The 14890-nt window shown below is 41.5% G+C and overlaps 1 protein-coding gene across 1 annotated transcript in view; it reads left to right on the top strand.

Annotated features, from left to right (window-relative positions):
* LOC133581436 (uncharacterized) overlaps positions 1–14890 on the top strand; it is a 41692-nt gene that overhangs the window by 6696 nt on the left and 20106 nt on the right. The window contains exons 7-12 of the mRNA XM_061935450.2: positions 1669–1883; positions 1978–2086; positions 4042–4248; positions 4488–4513; positions 11476–11891; positions 11964–12067. Coding sequence (XP_061791434.2) covers positions 1669–1883; positions 1978–2086; positions 4042–4248; positions 4488–4513; positions 11476–11891; positions 11964–12067 — 1077 coding nt within the window. The remainder of the gene's footprint in view (positions 1–1668; positions 1884–1977; positions 2087–4041; positions 4249–4487; positions 4514–11475; positions 11892–11963; positions 12068–14890) is intronic.

Below are 14890 nucleotides of genomic sequence, written 5' to 3'. Positions count from 1 at the left end.
AAGCGGACTTTTATTTATGTTCATCTACAAGTTAGAATGCATTAAAAAATGTATATCCGTCATGTCTTTAATATTGATTGGGAACGGTATGCAAAATTCCAAAAAAAGTGCAGTTCCTCTTTAAAATATCATACTACATCATCTAAATATGATTATAAAGTCAAGTGTCCCTATACTTTATAGAGTACGGTCGAGATTAGCTCATTATTGTAGAATCACCATTAGTCAATAATAATCATAATGATCATTATATAGTTGTCAGGTTCAAACACTGATGACATCTATTAAACAAGACAAGAAGCAAGGAATTAAACAGAGACAGAATTAAATTTTGCTCAATTGAGGAGAGCGCGTACACCTCCTCTTTTATTTGGACTTTCCCTGATTACATGGTAACAGCTGTTTCTAAGGGACGAGGGTCGTAAACAGCCATCGCCTTTGGTGACAGAACAGTTCAAAGAAAAGGTCGTAAACAGTTCACAGAAAACGTCGTAAAACAGTTCAAGGAGGAGGTCCCTGGAGGGGAGTCAGGTCCTGCTTCCTTTTTGCTTTGTAGTTCTCGGGTCAAGACAATATCTTTCTGTTGATTATAATACATGAAAGAAACATAACATCATTCATGTTGCTTCCCATCCTACACAGTGGAGTTTTACAAGCCTTCTTCTTGGTAGGTTCAAAGACAGCTTTTGTCTGCTCGCCGGGAACTCGTTGAAACACAAAGTTTTGTGATAACTTAGATACAATTATTCTGGCAATAGTATTAATATTAATAATAATAATAATAATTATTAGTGCATTTACTGGGGGTTAAGCATGCCCTGTCTTTAAAAACTACAGGTATGTGGTATACAATGCAAAACTGAAACTTAAACATAACGTTTTGTGATGCGGCCACAACTATTATAACATTTATTATGAAAACGTGTCATATTTTTATTTACCTTCCTTTTATCACCGTATCCTGGTTCTGACATGTTGTCATTGTGTGTGAATGGATAAATGTGAGTTTTGATGACTTTATGACTGACCTTTAATGAAGGTACCTGAGGGTTACTGGTTCGATCCCCAGCTTGAACTATCCTAGTCACGTCCGTTGTGTCCTTGAGCAAGACACTTCACCCTTGCTCCTGATGGGTCGTGGTTAGCGCCTAGCATGGCAGCTCCCGCCACCAGTGTGTGAATGTGGTAATGAGTACCTTTGAGTACCTCTAAGGTGGAAACGCGCTATACAAGTACAACCCATAAATTGAGGAAGTGGTTGTGCCCCTAAACATCTGCATAGAGTGTTTATGCGACGTGCCTTAATATCGGGATTTCAGTAAAGTATCGTGAAGTCCGAAGACTTAAGAATGTGTTAAACATTGGGAGAGGGACACATATTAACCCCAAACTCGATGGAACAGTCACAATAACAAAATAATATTCAAAATGTCTCTTCCAAATCAATACTTTTTTTACTCCATGGTATGATATTTGGGTAGGACAAATGGGTCCAATATTGGGGCGGACACCTGTCCCCGTTCCTCTTTGTTCCTACTCCTTTGGTGAAGTCATTGCCAATAACCGGCCCTAGTATACAGTACACGTACGGTTATGGTTCCATGACTGGACCTTTTAAATCTCCTTGCAGCTTTGAAGATCATTGTTATTATTTTTTTTTATTTTTAGGTTTTCACTCAATCTGGGCTACTTCTGTCTTATCCTCAATGTGGGTGAGTTTGGCTTGAACATCTTCCTGGTTCAATTAATCTTTGGAGTCTCAGAGATACCCGCTCACCTTCTCTGCATCTGGATTTTGGAGTTATTGGGAAGAAAAATTTCTCTGATTTTAACCCTTCTGTCTGGTGGAGTTTTTTGCCTCTTAACATTGGCTTTCTCACAAGGTGACAACACCCTTCCCCCTTTATTTTTTAGTATAGATCTCTTTTGTGTTCACACACAATCCTGTAACCTATTGTACACACCTTTTCATTCCAGACAACGCAGTTGTTATCATGGCTCTTGTAACTACAGGCAAGTTCTTCTTGAATGGGGCTGGTTCAGTTTGTATGGTCTACTCTCAGGAGCTGTTTCCTACTTCTGTCAGGTAAGCAAACTACCAATCAATTTACCGTAGTTATCTTGTTGAGTTAGGACAACAATCAGAGTTTACCCTTCCTGCGTGAATCTGGCCCCCTTGTCACTGCAAATATTAAAATAACACTGTTGTTGGTTAATGCTACATTTGTTGTGTTGGTTTGTGGTCCTACTCTGGCTATAAACGTCCTTGCCTAACAGAGGCAGGAATTTCACCAACCCCTTTATACAGCCCCCTTCGACAGAAACTCCTACAAGGCATCAGAGTCCCAGGGATCCCCCAAGATTTTCACACAAACACCACCTGCAGAGTAAAAGCAGAGGGCGACATGTCAGAACCCTTTGCTACCACCTTTGGAGTCAGACAGGGTCTCCGCACCAATCTCTAACACTACTGTCAACTACATAATCCAAAGCTCACTACACCGCTGACCCAGTCTTGAAGTCAACTTTCACTTCTGCTTCCCAGACCTGTTCTACACTGATGATATTCTCTTTTCCACATGCCTGGAGACCATCACCAAAGCATTGTCAATATCAGCGAGCCAGGGCAAAAACAAACATTCAATCACTGTCTGACTTCCTATTGCCCTTACGCAACAGGTGACCACCATCCACGACGAGAAGGTTGAGGTGAGTTTGTCTATCTTGGATCCAAATCTGAAGTTGCACGTCGTCTGCAGTGGGCTTGCCGTGCCTTTGGTCATCTCCAAAGAGTTTTGGCAGAGTGCAAAGATAAGGACAACCTCAACTTCTGCATGGTGCCAGAGCTCTTCTAGGTATCTGAAACTTGGACTCTTTCCACAACGATTGCTCACCGCCTTCACGCATTCCACAGGAAATATTCAGTCTAAGCCTGGGCCCTGGAGAGGGTTTCCAGACTGAGGCCTAGGAAAAAAACAAACTCATAGCCATAGCACACATAAACAAGTGTGTAAGAGGGAAACATCAAAGAACACAACATTAAAAGAGCAAAACTGATGCGACCAGCCACTTCTACACAGCCACAAAAGTAAAACAACAACAGAAAACAACATACATTGTGGTAGCCTCTGCGGTGTTCCACGCCATCGTCTGCTGGGGTGGGGGGAGCATGGCCAGAGACCGGAACAGATCCAACAAAGCAACCAAGAGAACCGACTCCACCGTCGGCCCCCCACCAACTCTCGGCAAGTGTCCAGTCCGCATGGATGAGCGAGGATGCGTCCAAGGAGACCGAGGTGTCTGATACCTGCTCATTCAGCCAAGACACTGTAAATCTTGTCCGTCCCGGTGCTCAGCGCCAGCTCCGCAGCCCTGTCTCTTCATCCGCATCTCCTCCAGTCTTTCCAAACAGACTCTGGTGTGGCAGAGACCCAGCAGCTGGTCTTCATGGCCAAAAGGCTCCCGGGAGGCAGATCCAGAAGTTCACAAAAAAGCACCGCAGAAGTCACAAAAGTGCCACCCCTTGTCGCACAGTCCCAAAGGGTTCCAAACTAAAAGGCAAAAAACCTCCACATGAAAACAAGAGGGAAACATCAGGAACACAAAAGGATGATACAACAGCACAGAGCTCCTGCCAACAGCATCTTGGAAAAAAAATATGACTCTAGATGTCACCCTAATATTTCCAATAGTCCAGTCTTATAGGCCAGTGGCCCTTCTTGGTGCAACACTCCCATTATCTGGGCTTTGGTGTTGGGGAACCTGCCGGGAATCAAACCACGTGCACAAAAGGCAGCAACATGTACCACAACACCAGCAGTAGTCAATATCCATTGTATGTCCAGAACATCCTAACCAGACTGTCCCACTTTGCAGTACTCCTTCTTTGGGGGGCTGGGTACAATGGCTTTACAATTGTTGAGGGTGTAGCTAGGCACACAACTGATTGGTTGGAGAATTGCTCATTTTCAATAAATCATTTGTATAGAAAGGAAACATTGCAGGTCGACAGAATAAAGGTTCTATCCTCACTCTTCTCAGGCAAACAGCTGTTGGCTTGGGCTCCATTTCTATGAGAGGAGCCGGCCTGCTCGCCCCACTGGTCAACATGTTGGCCGTTTACACCTGGTCCCTACCCATTATTGTCTTCAGCAGTCTTGCAGTGCTTAGTGGAACTCTGGTTGTTCTCCTTCCTGAAACCAAAAGCAAAGAACTGCCCGATTCCACCAGCGATGTTGAGGGAAAACGGTAAGTCAACAAATAGATCATGTAGCAACATGCGTGTACAGTAGGTTTTGTAGATCATTGTTAGCCTGTGGACTGACCCAGATGTAAAACTGTAACCAGTATGTCAAAAGTATCAGTCTTGGTTAAACAACCATTGCACAGTCTTGGATTTGGGATATAACCTTCACAAAACAAAGTCTCAAAAGTATTTTGATCTGATTAAATTCCTACCAGTTGACGTTTGTCTGTTGTCTTTACAGGAATATGATGGCCACAAAAAAAGAAAGTGACTCAAGGAAGATTGAACACAACAGCAGAAAATCCACCAAACTTTAGTTTACATATTGTTGGTCTACAAACATCACTGAATAATGAAAAGGACGGTCATTGAAAATGTTCAAGCAGTGTTGGTGCATCAGGGCTTGGTACTCTCAATCAAATATATTCATTTTAGAAAGGGCAGGTCTTTTCCGGGTAATAAGTAATGAGGTTTGTTGTAACGTCTGTTTCTTATAACATTATTATTTTTGTCTTGCCCTTTCAAACACAGTTCTCCGGGTTCTTTCAGCTGTCCTATTCTGATGGGGCCAATAAGGAGCCGAAGTTTCATGTCTGCTGTCATTGTTGCAGAGCAGAGATTTGAATAAAGTAGATGTCAATTTCCATTGTCTGATCTAATACATGGCAAATGGTAAATGGGTTATACTTGTATAGCGCTTTTCTAACTTCAAGGTACTCAAAGCGCTTTGACACTATTTCCACATTCACCCATTCACACATACATTCACACACTGATGACGGGAGCTGCCATGCAAGGCATACCACGACCCATCAGGAGCAAGGGGGAAGTGTCTTGCTCAAGGACACAACGGACGTGACGTGGTTGGTAGAAGGTGGGGATCGGACCAGTAACCCTGAGGTTGCTGGCACGGCCACTCTCCCAACAGCGCCATACCATCCCCAATACATTTGATTGCTTCCATAAGGTAGAACATCACAAATGAACTACTCCATGGCTTTAACAGAATTACTCTTAGATTTCGGGAAATAAGTAAACATCGCTCTTTAATAGTCGTCTGTGAATGCTCTTCTCTCACTCTCTCATAGCAGTCTGTCGGGCGCAACGATGACTGTTTCATTTCGGTCGGATCATAGACCTCCACTCAGCCCTGTCTTTTGCCTTCAGCTGCCGGGTTGCAGTGTCGATCTTCAGTTCCCTCAAGTTCCGTTTAACGGTGTCCTTGTACCGTAGCCTTGACTTCCCTCAGTTTCGTTTCCCTTTCCTCCAGCTGTGAGTAAAACAGATGGCAAGGGAGCCGCTCGTGGCTCATTGTCTCTACATGCCCGACCCATCTCAGGTTCGTTTGGGTTACAATGTCACCCATCGATGGCAGTCCAGCACAACTTAGGACCTCTGTGTTGGGGATTTTGTCTCGCCAGGAGATGCCCATGATAGCCTGAAGGTAGCGCATCATGTAGGCGTGAAGTTTCCTGAATTGCAACCTGTAGAGGGTCCAAGTTTCAGCACCGTACAAAAGTGTAGCTCGCACAGTCGCTCTGTACACCTTGCACTTGACGCGAATAGAGACATGCCTGTTATTCCAAAGTCTTTCCCTTCGTTTCAGCATAGATCTTGCCCTTTCAAACACGGTTCTCCGGGTTCTTTCAGCTGTCCTATTCTGACAGGGCCCATAAGGAGCCAAGGTTTCATGTCTAATGTCATTAATGCAGAGCAGCGATTTGAATAAAGTAGATATACATTTCCATTGTCTGATCTAATACTTGGGGAATGGTGTGGCGCAGTTGGGAGAGTGGCCGTGCCAGCAACCTGAGGGTTCCTGGTTTGATCCCCACCTTTCACCAACTTCGTCACGTCCGTTGTGTCCTTGAGAAAGACACTTCACCCTTGCTCCTGATAGGTCGTGGTTAGGGCCTTGAATGGCAGCTCCCGCCATCAGTGTGTGAATGTGTCTGTGAATGAGTGAATGTGGAAATAGTGTCAAAGCACTTTGAGTACCTTGAAGGTAGAAAAGCGCTATACAAGTATGACCCATTTACTTTGGATTTTTTCCATAAGGTGCAACATCCCAAATGAACTACTCCGTGGCTTTAACAGTATCACTCTTACTTAGCTTTCGGGAAATAAGTAAATATCACTCCTAAATAGTGGTCTGTGAATGCTAAGGCATATCTAAAACCATCTTTACCTGTTGCCTCTGCAGGTCCAGCAAGATCAACATGAACTAGATCAAGTACATCATTTAATTTCTCATCTGGATCTCTATTTCAGCTTTGAGCAAACTTTCCTTTTAAACACACTTCACATAATAAATTAGACTTCTCAGTTGTATCCTTAGGCCCCTTCTACACTAAGCCGACTAAGGTTATCCAGGGTAAATCCCACCTAACCTTATCCTTGTCCACACACACACAATGGTCGTTTAAGACCCCCTGGCCCCTTCCGTCCGCCGGCGCAACGCGACCGAGTACACATGCGCATGTCATAGTCACATCCAGTGTTGCTTTGTGTGCAAGTTCTTAAATTAAATGTAACTTATCTGAACAATATCCAGTGTTGTGGTATTTCAATTAACTGGAATCCAGTGTGCTGTGGGGCCCTATTGTAGTGAATCACACCTGAGCCATCATAAATCAACCACATCTTTAATGGACATGTGAAAGTACACAATGTGACATTTTACAACAATCAAACCAGGGATCTGGATATCTGGTCAGGACACTCCTCACTCTTTTGCCTTCACCTTCATTGTCCATTCCTTTTTGGTGACTTTATATACTCTGGACCTAGACGTTGAGTACGCGACATACATGGCGGACAATAAATGATACAGTCTGCTTTGTCAGTCCAAATGCATTTGATGTTTTCCGTAGTCTTCCCTCGACGGCCAGGTAATACAAAGCACACGTTACCTTTTTTAATCACATCCACGGGAGCCCGCATTGGCATTGGCAATTGGCATTGTCCTCCAACAAATGAAAGCACAAACTTGTGATATTAACTTGATTAAAACTTGGGTTTATTGCCAATTGAATGTATTTAATTGATTTCTGACTTAAAGGGGAACATTATCACAATTTCAGAATGGTTAAAACCATTAAAAATCAGTTCCCAGTGGCTTATTATATTTTTCGAAGTTTTTTTCAAAATTTTACCCATTACGCAATATCCCTAAAAAAAAGCTTCAAAGTGCCTGATTTTAACCATCGTTATATACACCCGTCCATTTTCCTGTGACGTCACATAGTGAAGCCAACACAAACAAACATGGCGGAAAGAACAGCAAGCTATAGCGACATTAGCTCGGATTCGGACTCGGATTTCAGCGGCTTAAGCGATTTAACAGATTACGCATGTATTGAAACGGATGGTTGGAGTGTGGAGGCAGGTAGCGAAAACGAAATTGAAGAAGAAACTGAAGCTATTGAGCCATATCGGTTTGAACCGTATGCAAGCGAAACCGACGAAAACAACGCGACAGCCAGCGACACGGGAGAAAGCGAGGACGAATTCGACGATCGCCTTCTAACCAACGATTGGTATTTGTTTGTTTGGCATTAAAGGAAACTAACAACTATGAACTAGGTTTACAGCATATGAAATACATTTGGCAACAACATGCACTTTGAGAGTGCAGACAGCCCAGTTTTCATCAATTTATATATTCTGTAGACATACCCTCATGTCAGCAGGCCAGGGAAGCTAGGGTCGATATTCTTCTCTTGATCATCTTTGGTGGCATAAGGGACGATGTGAGCCAAGACATCCAGGGGGTTTAGCTCGCTCGTCTGCGGGAACAAACTGCCGCCATTGCTTGCCGTGCTGCCGAGGTCCTTTGTCCCTGAATTGCTCACACACTCCGGCAGATTCAATGGGGGTCTGGCGGCAGATTTCTTTGACTTTATCGTTGGAAATGCATCTGCTTTGAGTGTCGCAGGATATTCACACATTCTTGCCATCTCTGTCGTAGCATAGCTTTCGTCGGTAAAGTGTGCGGAACAAACGTCCAATTTCTTGCCACTTTCGCATCTTTGGGCCACTGGTGCAACTTGAATCCGTCCCTGTTCGTGTTGTTACACCCTCCGACAACACACCGACGAGGCATGATGTCTCCAAGGTACGGAAAACAGTCGAAAAAACGGAAAATAACAGCTGATTTGACTCGGTGTTTGAGAAAATGACGGATTGCTTCCCGAGAGCAAATAATAGAAAGGTGTTTAATTCGCCAAAATTCACCCATTTAGAGTTCGGAAATCTGTCTTTTTTCTGCAACATCAAGGTATACTGTATATTGACGCTTACATAGGTCTGGTGATAATGTTCCCCTTTAAGAATTTTGACTTCACATTGAACATCTAATGAGTGTAATGCCTTTTTCATATTGCCCTCGGAAATGTGGCCGTAATAGTGTAATGTGTTTAGATCATGTTTTTATGTTGTTGTACGAAAATGTGGAAATAATTGTTAAAATAATTTAAGTACTTTGGCTGTAGTCTATTATTTTTAAGTGTCTTTGATTGCTAATTTGTGGTTTTGAACCTGTTTAGGTCAGATTGTTTTTTTCCTTTGGTGATTTTATTTTGAAAATGACGACAAGCTACCGACGCAGAGGAAATATTGTCCTCCCCCCACCTTCCCCTTGATCTATTAATATACTGTCTCTCCTTCTGTTCTGAACTTTGCACTCATGAACTTTGCACTGAAATAACTATTGTGAGCTGTTTGTTATTTGCGCATATCTATCTATCTATACCAAATATCATTGTTTATATAATATATATCAATACATAATATCTAGAAATTATAATATACTAATATATAAATTATTATATATATATATACATACATATATATATATATATATATACATACATGAACATATATGTATATATGTATATATATGTTTATGTATACGTATGTATATGTATACATATGTAAATATGTACAAACCCCGTTTCCATATGAGTTGGGAAATTGTGTTAGATGTAAATAAAACGGAATACAATGATTTGCAAATCCTTTTCAACCCATATTCAGTTGAATGCACTACAAAGACAATATATTTGATGTTCAAACTCATAAACTTTTTTTTTTTTTTGCAAATAATAATGAACTTAAAATTTTAAGGCTGCAACACGTGCCAAAGTAGTTGGGAAAGGGCATGTTCACCACTGTGTTACATGGCCTTTCCTTTTAACAACACTCAGTAAACGTTTGGGAACTGAGGAGACACATTTTTTAAGCTTCTCAGGTGGAATTCTTTCCCATTCTTGCTTGATGTACAGCTTAAGTTGTTCCACAGTCCGGGGGTCTCCGTTGTGGTATTTTAGGCTTCATAATGCGCCACACATTTTCAATGGGAGACAGGTCTGGACTACAGGCGGGCCAGTCTAGTACCCGCACTCTTTTACTATGAAGCCACGTTGATGTAACACGTGGCTTGGCATTGTCTTGCTGAAATAAGCAGGGGCGTCCATGGTAACGTTGCTTGGATGGATACATATGTTGCTCCAAAACCTGTATGTACCTTTCAGCATTAATGGTGCCTTCACAGATGTGTAAGTTACCCATGTCTTGGGCACTAATACACCCCCATACCATCACAAATGCTGGCTTTTCAACTTTGCGCCTATAACAATCCGGATGGTTCTTTTCCTCTTTGGACACGACGTCCACAGTTTCCAAAAACAATTTGAAATGTGGACTCGTCAGACCACAGAACACTTTTCCACTTTGTATCAGTCCATCTTAGATGAGCTCAGGCCCAGCGAAGCCGACGGCGTTTCTGGGTGTTGTTGATAAACGGTTTTCGCCTTGCATAGGAGAGTTTTAACTTGCACTTACAGATGTAGCGACCAACTGTAGTTACTGACAGTGGGTTTCTGAAGTGTTCCTGAGCCCATGTGGTGATATCCTTTACACACTGATGTCGCTTGTTGATGCAGTACAGCCTGAGGGATCGAAGGTCACGGGCTTAGCTGCTTACGTGCAGTGATTTCTCCAGATTCTCTGAACCCTTTGATGATATTACGGACCGTAGATGGTGAAATCCCTAAATTCCTTGCAATAGCTGGTTGAAAAAGGTTTTTCTTAAACTGTTCAACAATTCGCCCCATCCTTGTTTGTGAATGACTGAGCATTTCATGGAATCTACTTTTATACCCAATCATGGCACCCACCTGTTCCCAATTAGCCTGCACACCTGTGGGATGTTCCAAATAAGTGTTTGATGAGCATTCCTCAACTTTATCAGTATTAATTGCCACCTTTCCCAACTTCTTTGTCACGTGTTGCTGGCATCAAATTCTAAAGTTAATGATTATTTGCCGAAAAAAAAAAAGTTTATCAGTTTGAACATCAAATATGTTGTCTTTGTAGCATATTCAACTGTATATGGGTTGAAAAGGATTTGCAAATATTCCGTTTATATTTACATCTAACACAATTTCCCAACTCATATGGAAACGGGGTTTGTATATATATATATATATATATATATATATATATATATATATATATATATATATATATATATATATATATATATATATATATATATATATGTATATATATAATGTGTTACATATTTGTATATGAGAAATTTATTTATTGTTTATTTTTTTTATATTTAATATCCATTTATTTACTTATTTACTGCCGTGTCACAAATTGAGTACAAATAAATGTGTTGTTACCGGCCCGGTATCTCAAAAATCCTCAAAAAATTGTTGCACGGCCACTAAATGAAACATTAACAATCTTTTTAGACTTTTTCTGTGTATGTTTTTGCAAAGTGTGGATTGATTTTTTTTTTTTTTTTTAATTAAAATGGGGACATTCTTCCATATGCCCGAATAGGGAACAGACAAGGGTTGAAAAGAACAGGAATCAAACCCAAGACCTTCTTGCTATGAGGCACAAGGTCTTACCACTGGTCCACCATGCTGTCTATATGATATAGATAGTGTATAATATAAATCATAATTATTACAGTCAGCTGGACAAACAAACAAACAAAAAATAGCGATAAGTATATTATTTGTCCAGAATCCTAAGGGTCCTGCTGGACCGACCCAATTAGGAACAGGTACCAAAGAATACCAGTACTCTGTATAGATTCCTACTGAACATAGTCCTGGTTGAATAATAAGGACTGAAACACAAATGCTGCGTAATCCTTGTTGAACAATACAGTCTGGGTTTAAATATTAACACGTGTTCTTTATAAGTCCTCATGTGGCCCCGTATCAACTCCTTCAGATGTCAAACCATGGCTGACTTTGGAGCCATGCTCAGGCACGTCGGAGAGTTCAGAACCTTCCAGAAGCTCATCATTTGTGCAGTTTCTTTCCCGACATCAATATTACCTTTCGAATTTGCCTGCTTATATTTCATCCAGTCGGACCCGGAGCGGCATTGCGACACGGACTGGATCCTGAAGGCCGACGCTAACCTGACCCGGCAGGAGCAGCTGAACCTGACCGTTCCCCTGGAGCAGGACGGTTCTTTCAGCAGGTGTCGCATGTTCGCTCCGGTGGACTGGGACATCGGGACCATCAGGGAACGCGGACTCTACGAGACCACGGTGTGCAAAAATGGTTGGGTGTACAACAGTGAACTTTATACAGCCACCATAGTCACTGATGTAAGTACAGACGCTACTAACACTTTTACTTACATTTGCATTTTTTAATTCCCTTTTTGTTGTGCTTTGTAGTTCGATCTGGTATGTGATCGGGCTCATTTACCACAACTGGCACAAACCGTATTGATGACTGGCATTCTGTTTGGTTGTCTCTTATTTGGACCTTTTGCTGAATCGTAAGTGATGGATGTTTTTGTACGGCTTGGTCTGGCTCCTAAATATGATCTTTGCTGATTAACCTGGATATGTCCCATCTTGGATGGCACATATCTAATCTGGAAAAAGTCTAGTAAGGCTAATTACAACAATCATTTTGTAAAGTTGCATTAGCCCCCCCCCCCAAAACATTGCAGTGAAATTACCAGGTAAGCTAACAGCTAGCATTCTTTGTATTTTTTTCTGAGTGCTGTGTGGCACAATGTCATACTTGCCAACCTTGAGACCTCCGATTTCGGGAGGTGGGGGGAGGGGGGTGGGGTGGAGGGGCGTGGTCGGGGGGGGGGGCGTGGTTGGGGGCGTGGCTAAAAGGGGAGGGGTATATTTACAGCTAGAATTCACCAAGTCAAGTATTTCATATATATATATATATATATATATATATATATATATATATATATATATTATTATATATATATTTTATTATATATATATATATACATAAAAAATAAATACTTGAATTTCAGTGTTCATTTATTTACACATATACACACACATAACACTCATCTACTCATTGTTGAGTTAAGGGTTGAATTGTCCATCCTTGTTCTATTCTCTGTCACTATGTTTTGAACCATGCTGAACACCCTCACTAATGCATTGCTGTGTGGCACGCACAAAAGTGCTTTCATCAAATGCACTAGATGGCAGTATTGTCCTGTTTAAGAGTGTCACAACATTGCTGTTTACGGCAGACGAACTGCTTTACGGTATACAAAAAAGTGACTGCTGTTGTTGTGTGTTGTTGCCGCGCTGGGAGGACGTTAATGAAACTGCCTAACAATAAACCCACATAAGAAACCAAGAACTCGCCCTCCATCATTCTACAGTTATAACGTCATTGGGCAGGTACGCTTTTTTATATTGTGGAGGACCTGAGTCCGCCTGAATTTCGGGAGATTTTCGGGAGAAAATTTGTCCCGGGAGGTTTTCGGGAGAGGCGCTGAATTTCGGGAGTCTCCCGGAAAATCCGGGAGGGTTGGCAAGTATGCAATGTTGCCGTATCATGTATCCGATTTATTTGCTTACATGTCCCTTGGCAAGTTTCACTGCAATAAGGCGCTTTTGGTAGCCATCCACAAGCTTCTGGTCGAGTTTTTGACCACTCCTCTTGACAAAATTGTTGCAGTTCAGCTGAATTTGTTGGTTTTCTGACATGGACTTGTTTCTTCAGCATTGTCCACACTTTGGGAAAGCCATTCTAAAACCTTCATTCTAGCCTGATTTAGCCATTCCTTTACCACTTTTGACATGTGTTTGGGGTTATTGTCCTGTTGGAACACCCAACTGCGCCCAAGACCCAACCTCCAGGCTGATGATTTTAGCTTGTCCTGAAGAATTTGGAGGTTTTCATTGTCCCATTTACTCTCTGTAAAGCACCAGTTCCATTGGCAGCAAAACAGGCCCAGAGCATAATGCTAACACCACCATGCTTGACAGTAGGTCTGGTGTTCCTGGGACTAAAGGCCTCACTTTTTCTCCTCCAAACATATTGCTGGGTATTTGTTTCATCTGACCACAGAATTTTCCCCCAGAAAGTCTTATCTTTGTCCTCTATCACAAAAAAATAAGAGTTGTAGAAATTATTGGAAACTCAAGACAGCCACGACCTTATGTCCTTCACAAGTGTATGTCAACTTTTGACCATGACTGTATCTCTTAACTAATAAATGTGTAAAGGTGTGGTCGCCGGTTCGAGCCCAGTGTGTGAAGGACTAGACTGCACAAACTCTAAGATAAATTAAAATGTTTCAGAAAATGCGGCATGCTTGTTTTGAAAATGTCTTTCAGCGCCAATCTAATCGCCAGTCAGAACTCAGCATGGACGCGTTCACTGCCTTAAAAAAAAGTCAGAAAATAAAAAACTAATAACATCCACATGTGTAGCGGTGTTTTGAAAAAAAAAAAAATTCCAAGTTCAGCAAAGGGAGCCATAAGAGGAGGCTAAAGAACCGAATGCCGTTACCGAGCAACAGATTGCCGACCTCTGGTCTAGCTGCATGAAGGTCAGAATGTGTTGCGAGGGCAGAATACCTGTCATCAATATCTGGGCAGGAACAGTCACGAACATAGTGATGTTGCAGAATCTTGAGGAATCGATGAAGTAATCAAAGCTAAATGTGGTTCAACACCATGTTACAGTTTTTACACCAAGGAGCGAGTCTTGTTTTGGAAATTGTTGGACTCACAGACCATCCACTACAGTTTAATTGACTTGGTGTGAATGTTTTATTTACAACTTTCCTGGTCGTCTTCTGCAAAAAACAAACATAAAAAAACGTTGTTAGCTCCATTACTTAAGTAGAAATGCTGTGAAATCAGTCAAATGTCACAACAAATACAAAATGTGTGACTTGTTGTTGGATTACTCAAATACTAATGAAAACAATACCTGAAACAAAGCCATTAGACTTCTGTTTAATCATAATGCAACAATTAAAATGACAGTCTACCACAGGGGTGTCAAAGTCATTTTAGATCGGGGGCCACGTGGAAAAAAATCTACTCCCAAGTGGGGCCGGACTGGTAAAATCCTGGCACGATAACTTAAAAATACAGACAACTTCAGATTGTTTCCGTTGTTTAAAAATAGAACAAGCGCATTCTGAAAATGTACAAACTATCATGTGGTTTATTTAAAAATTTTTTTTACCTATGTAGCATCATCCACAGAGATACAAAGAATTGCTATTGCGACATCTAGTGGACACATTTAGAACAGCAGTTTCTTTCATTCAAAAATTTTGGCTCATTTTTATACTGAGCAAACTCATCCCGTGGGC

Source organism: Nerophis lumbriciformis, linkage group LG03 (assembly GCF_033978685.3).
Source record: "Nerophis lumbriciformis linkage group LG03, RoL_Nlum_v2.1, whole genome shotgun sequence".
Classification (NCBI taxonomy): domain Eukaryota; kingdom Metazoa; phylum Chordata; class Actinopteri; order Syngnathiformes; family Syngnathidae; genus Nerophis; species Nerophis lumbriciformis.
The sequence above is the reverse complement of the archived record's forward strand: the minus strand, read 5'-3'. Positions and strand labels throughout refer to the sequence as shown.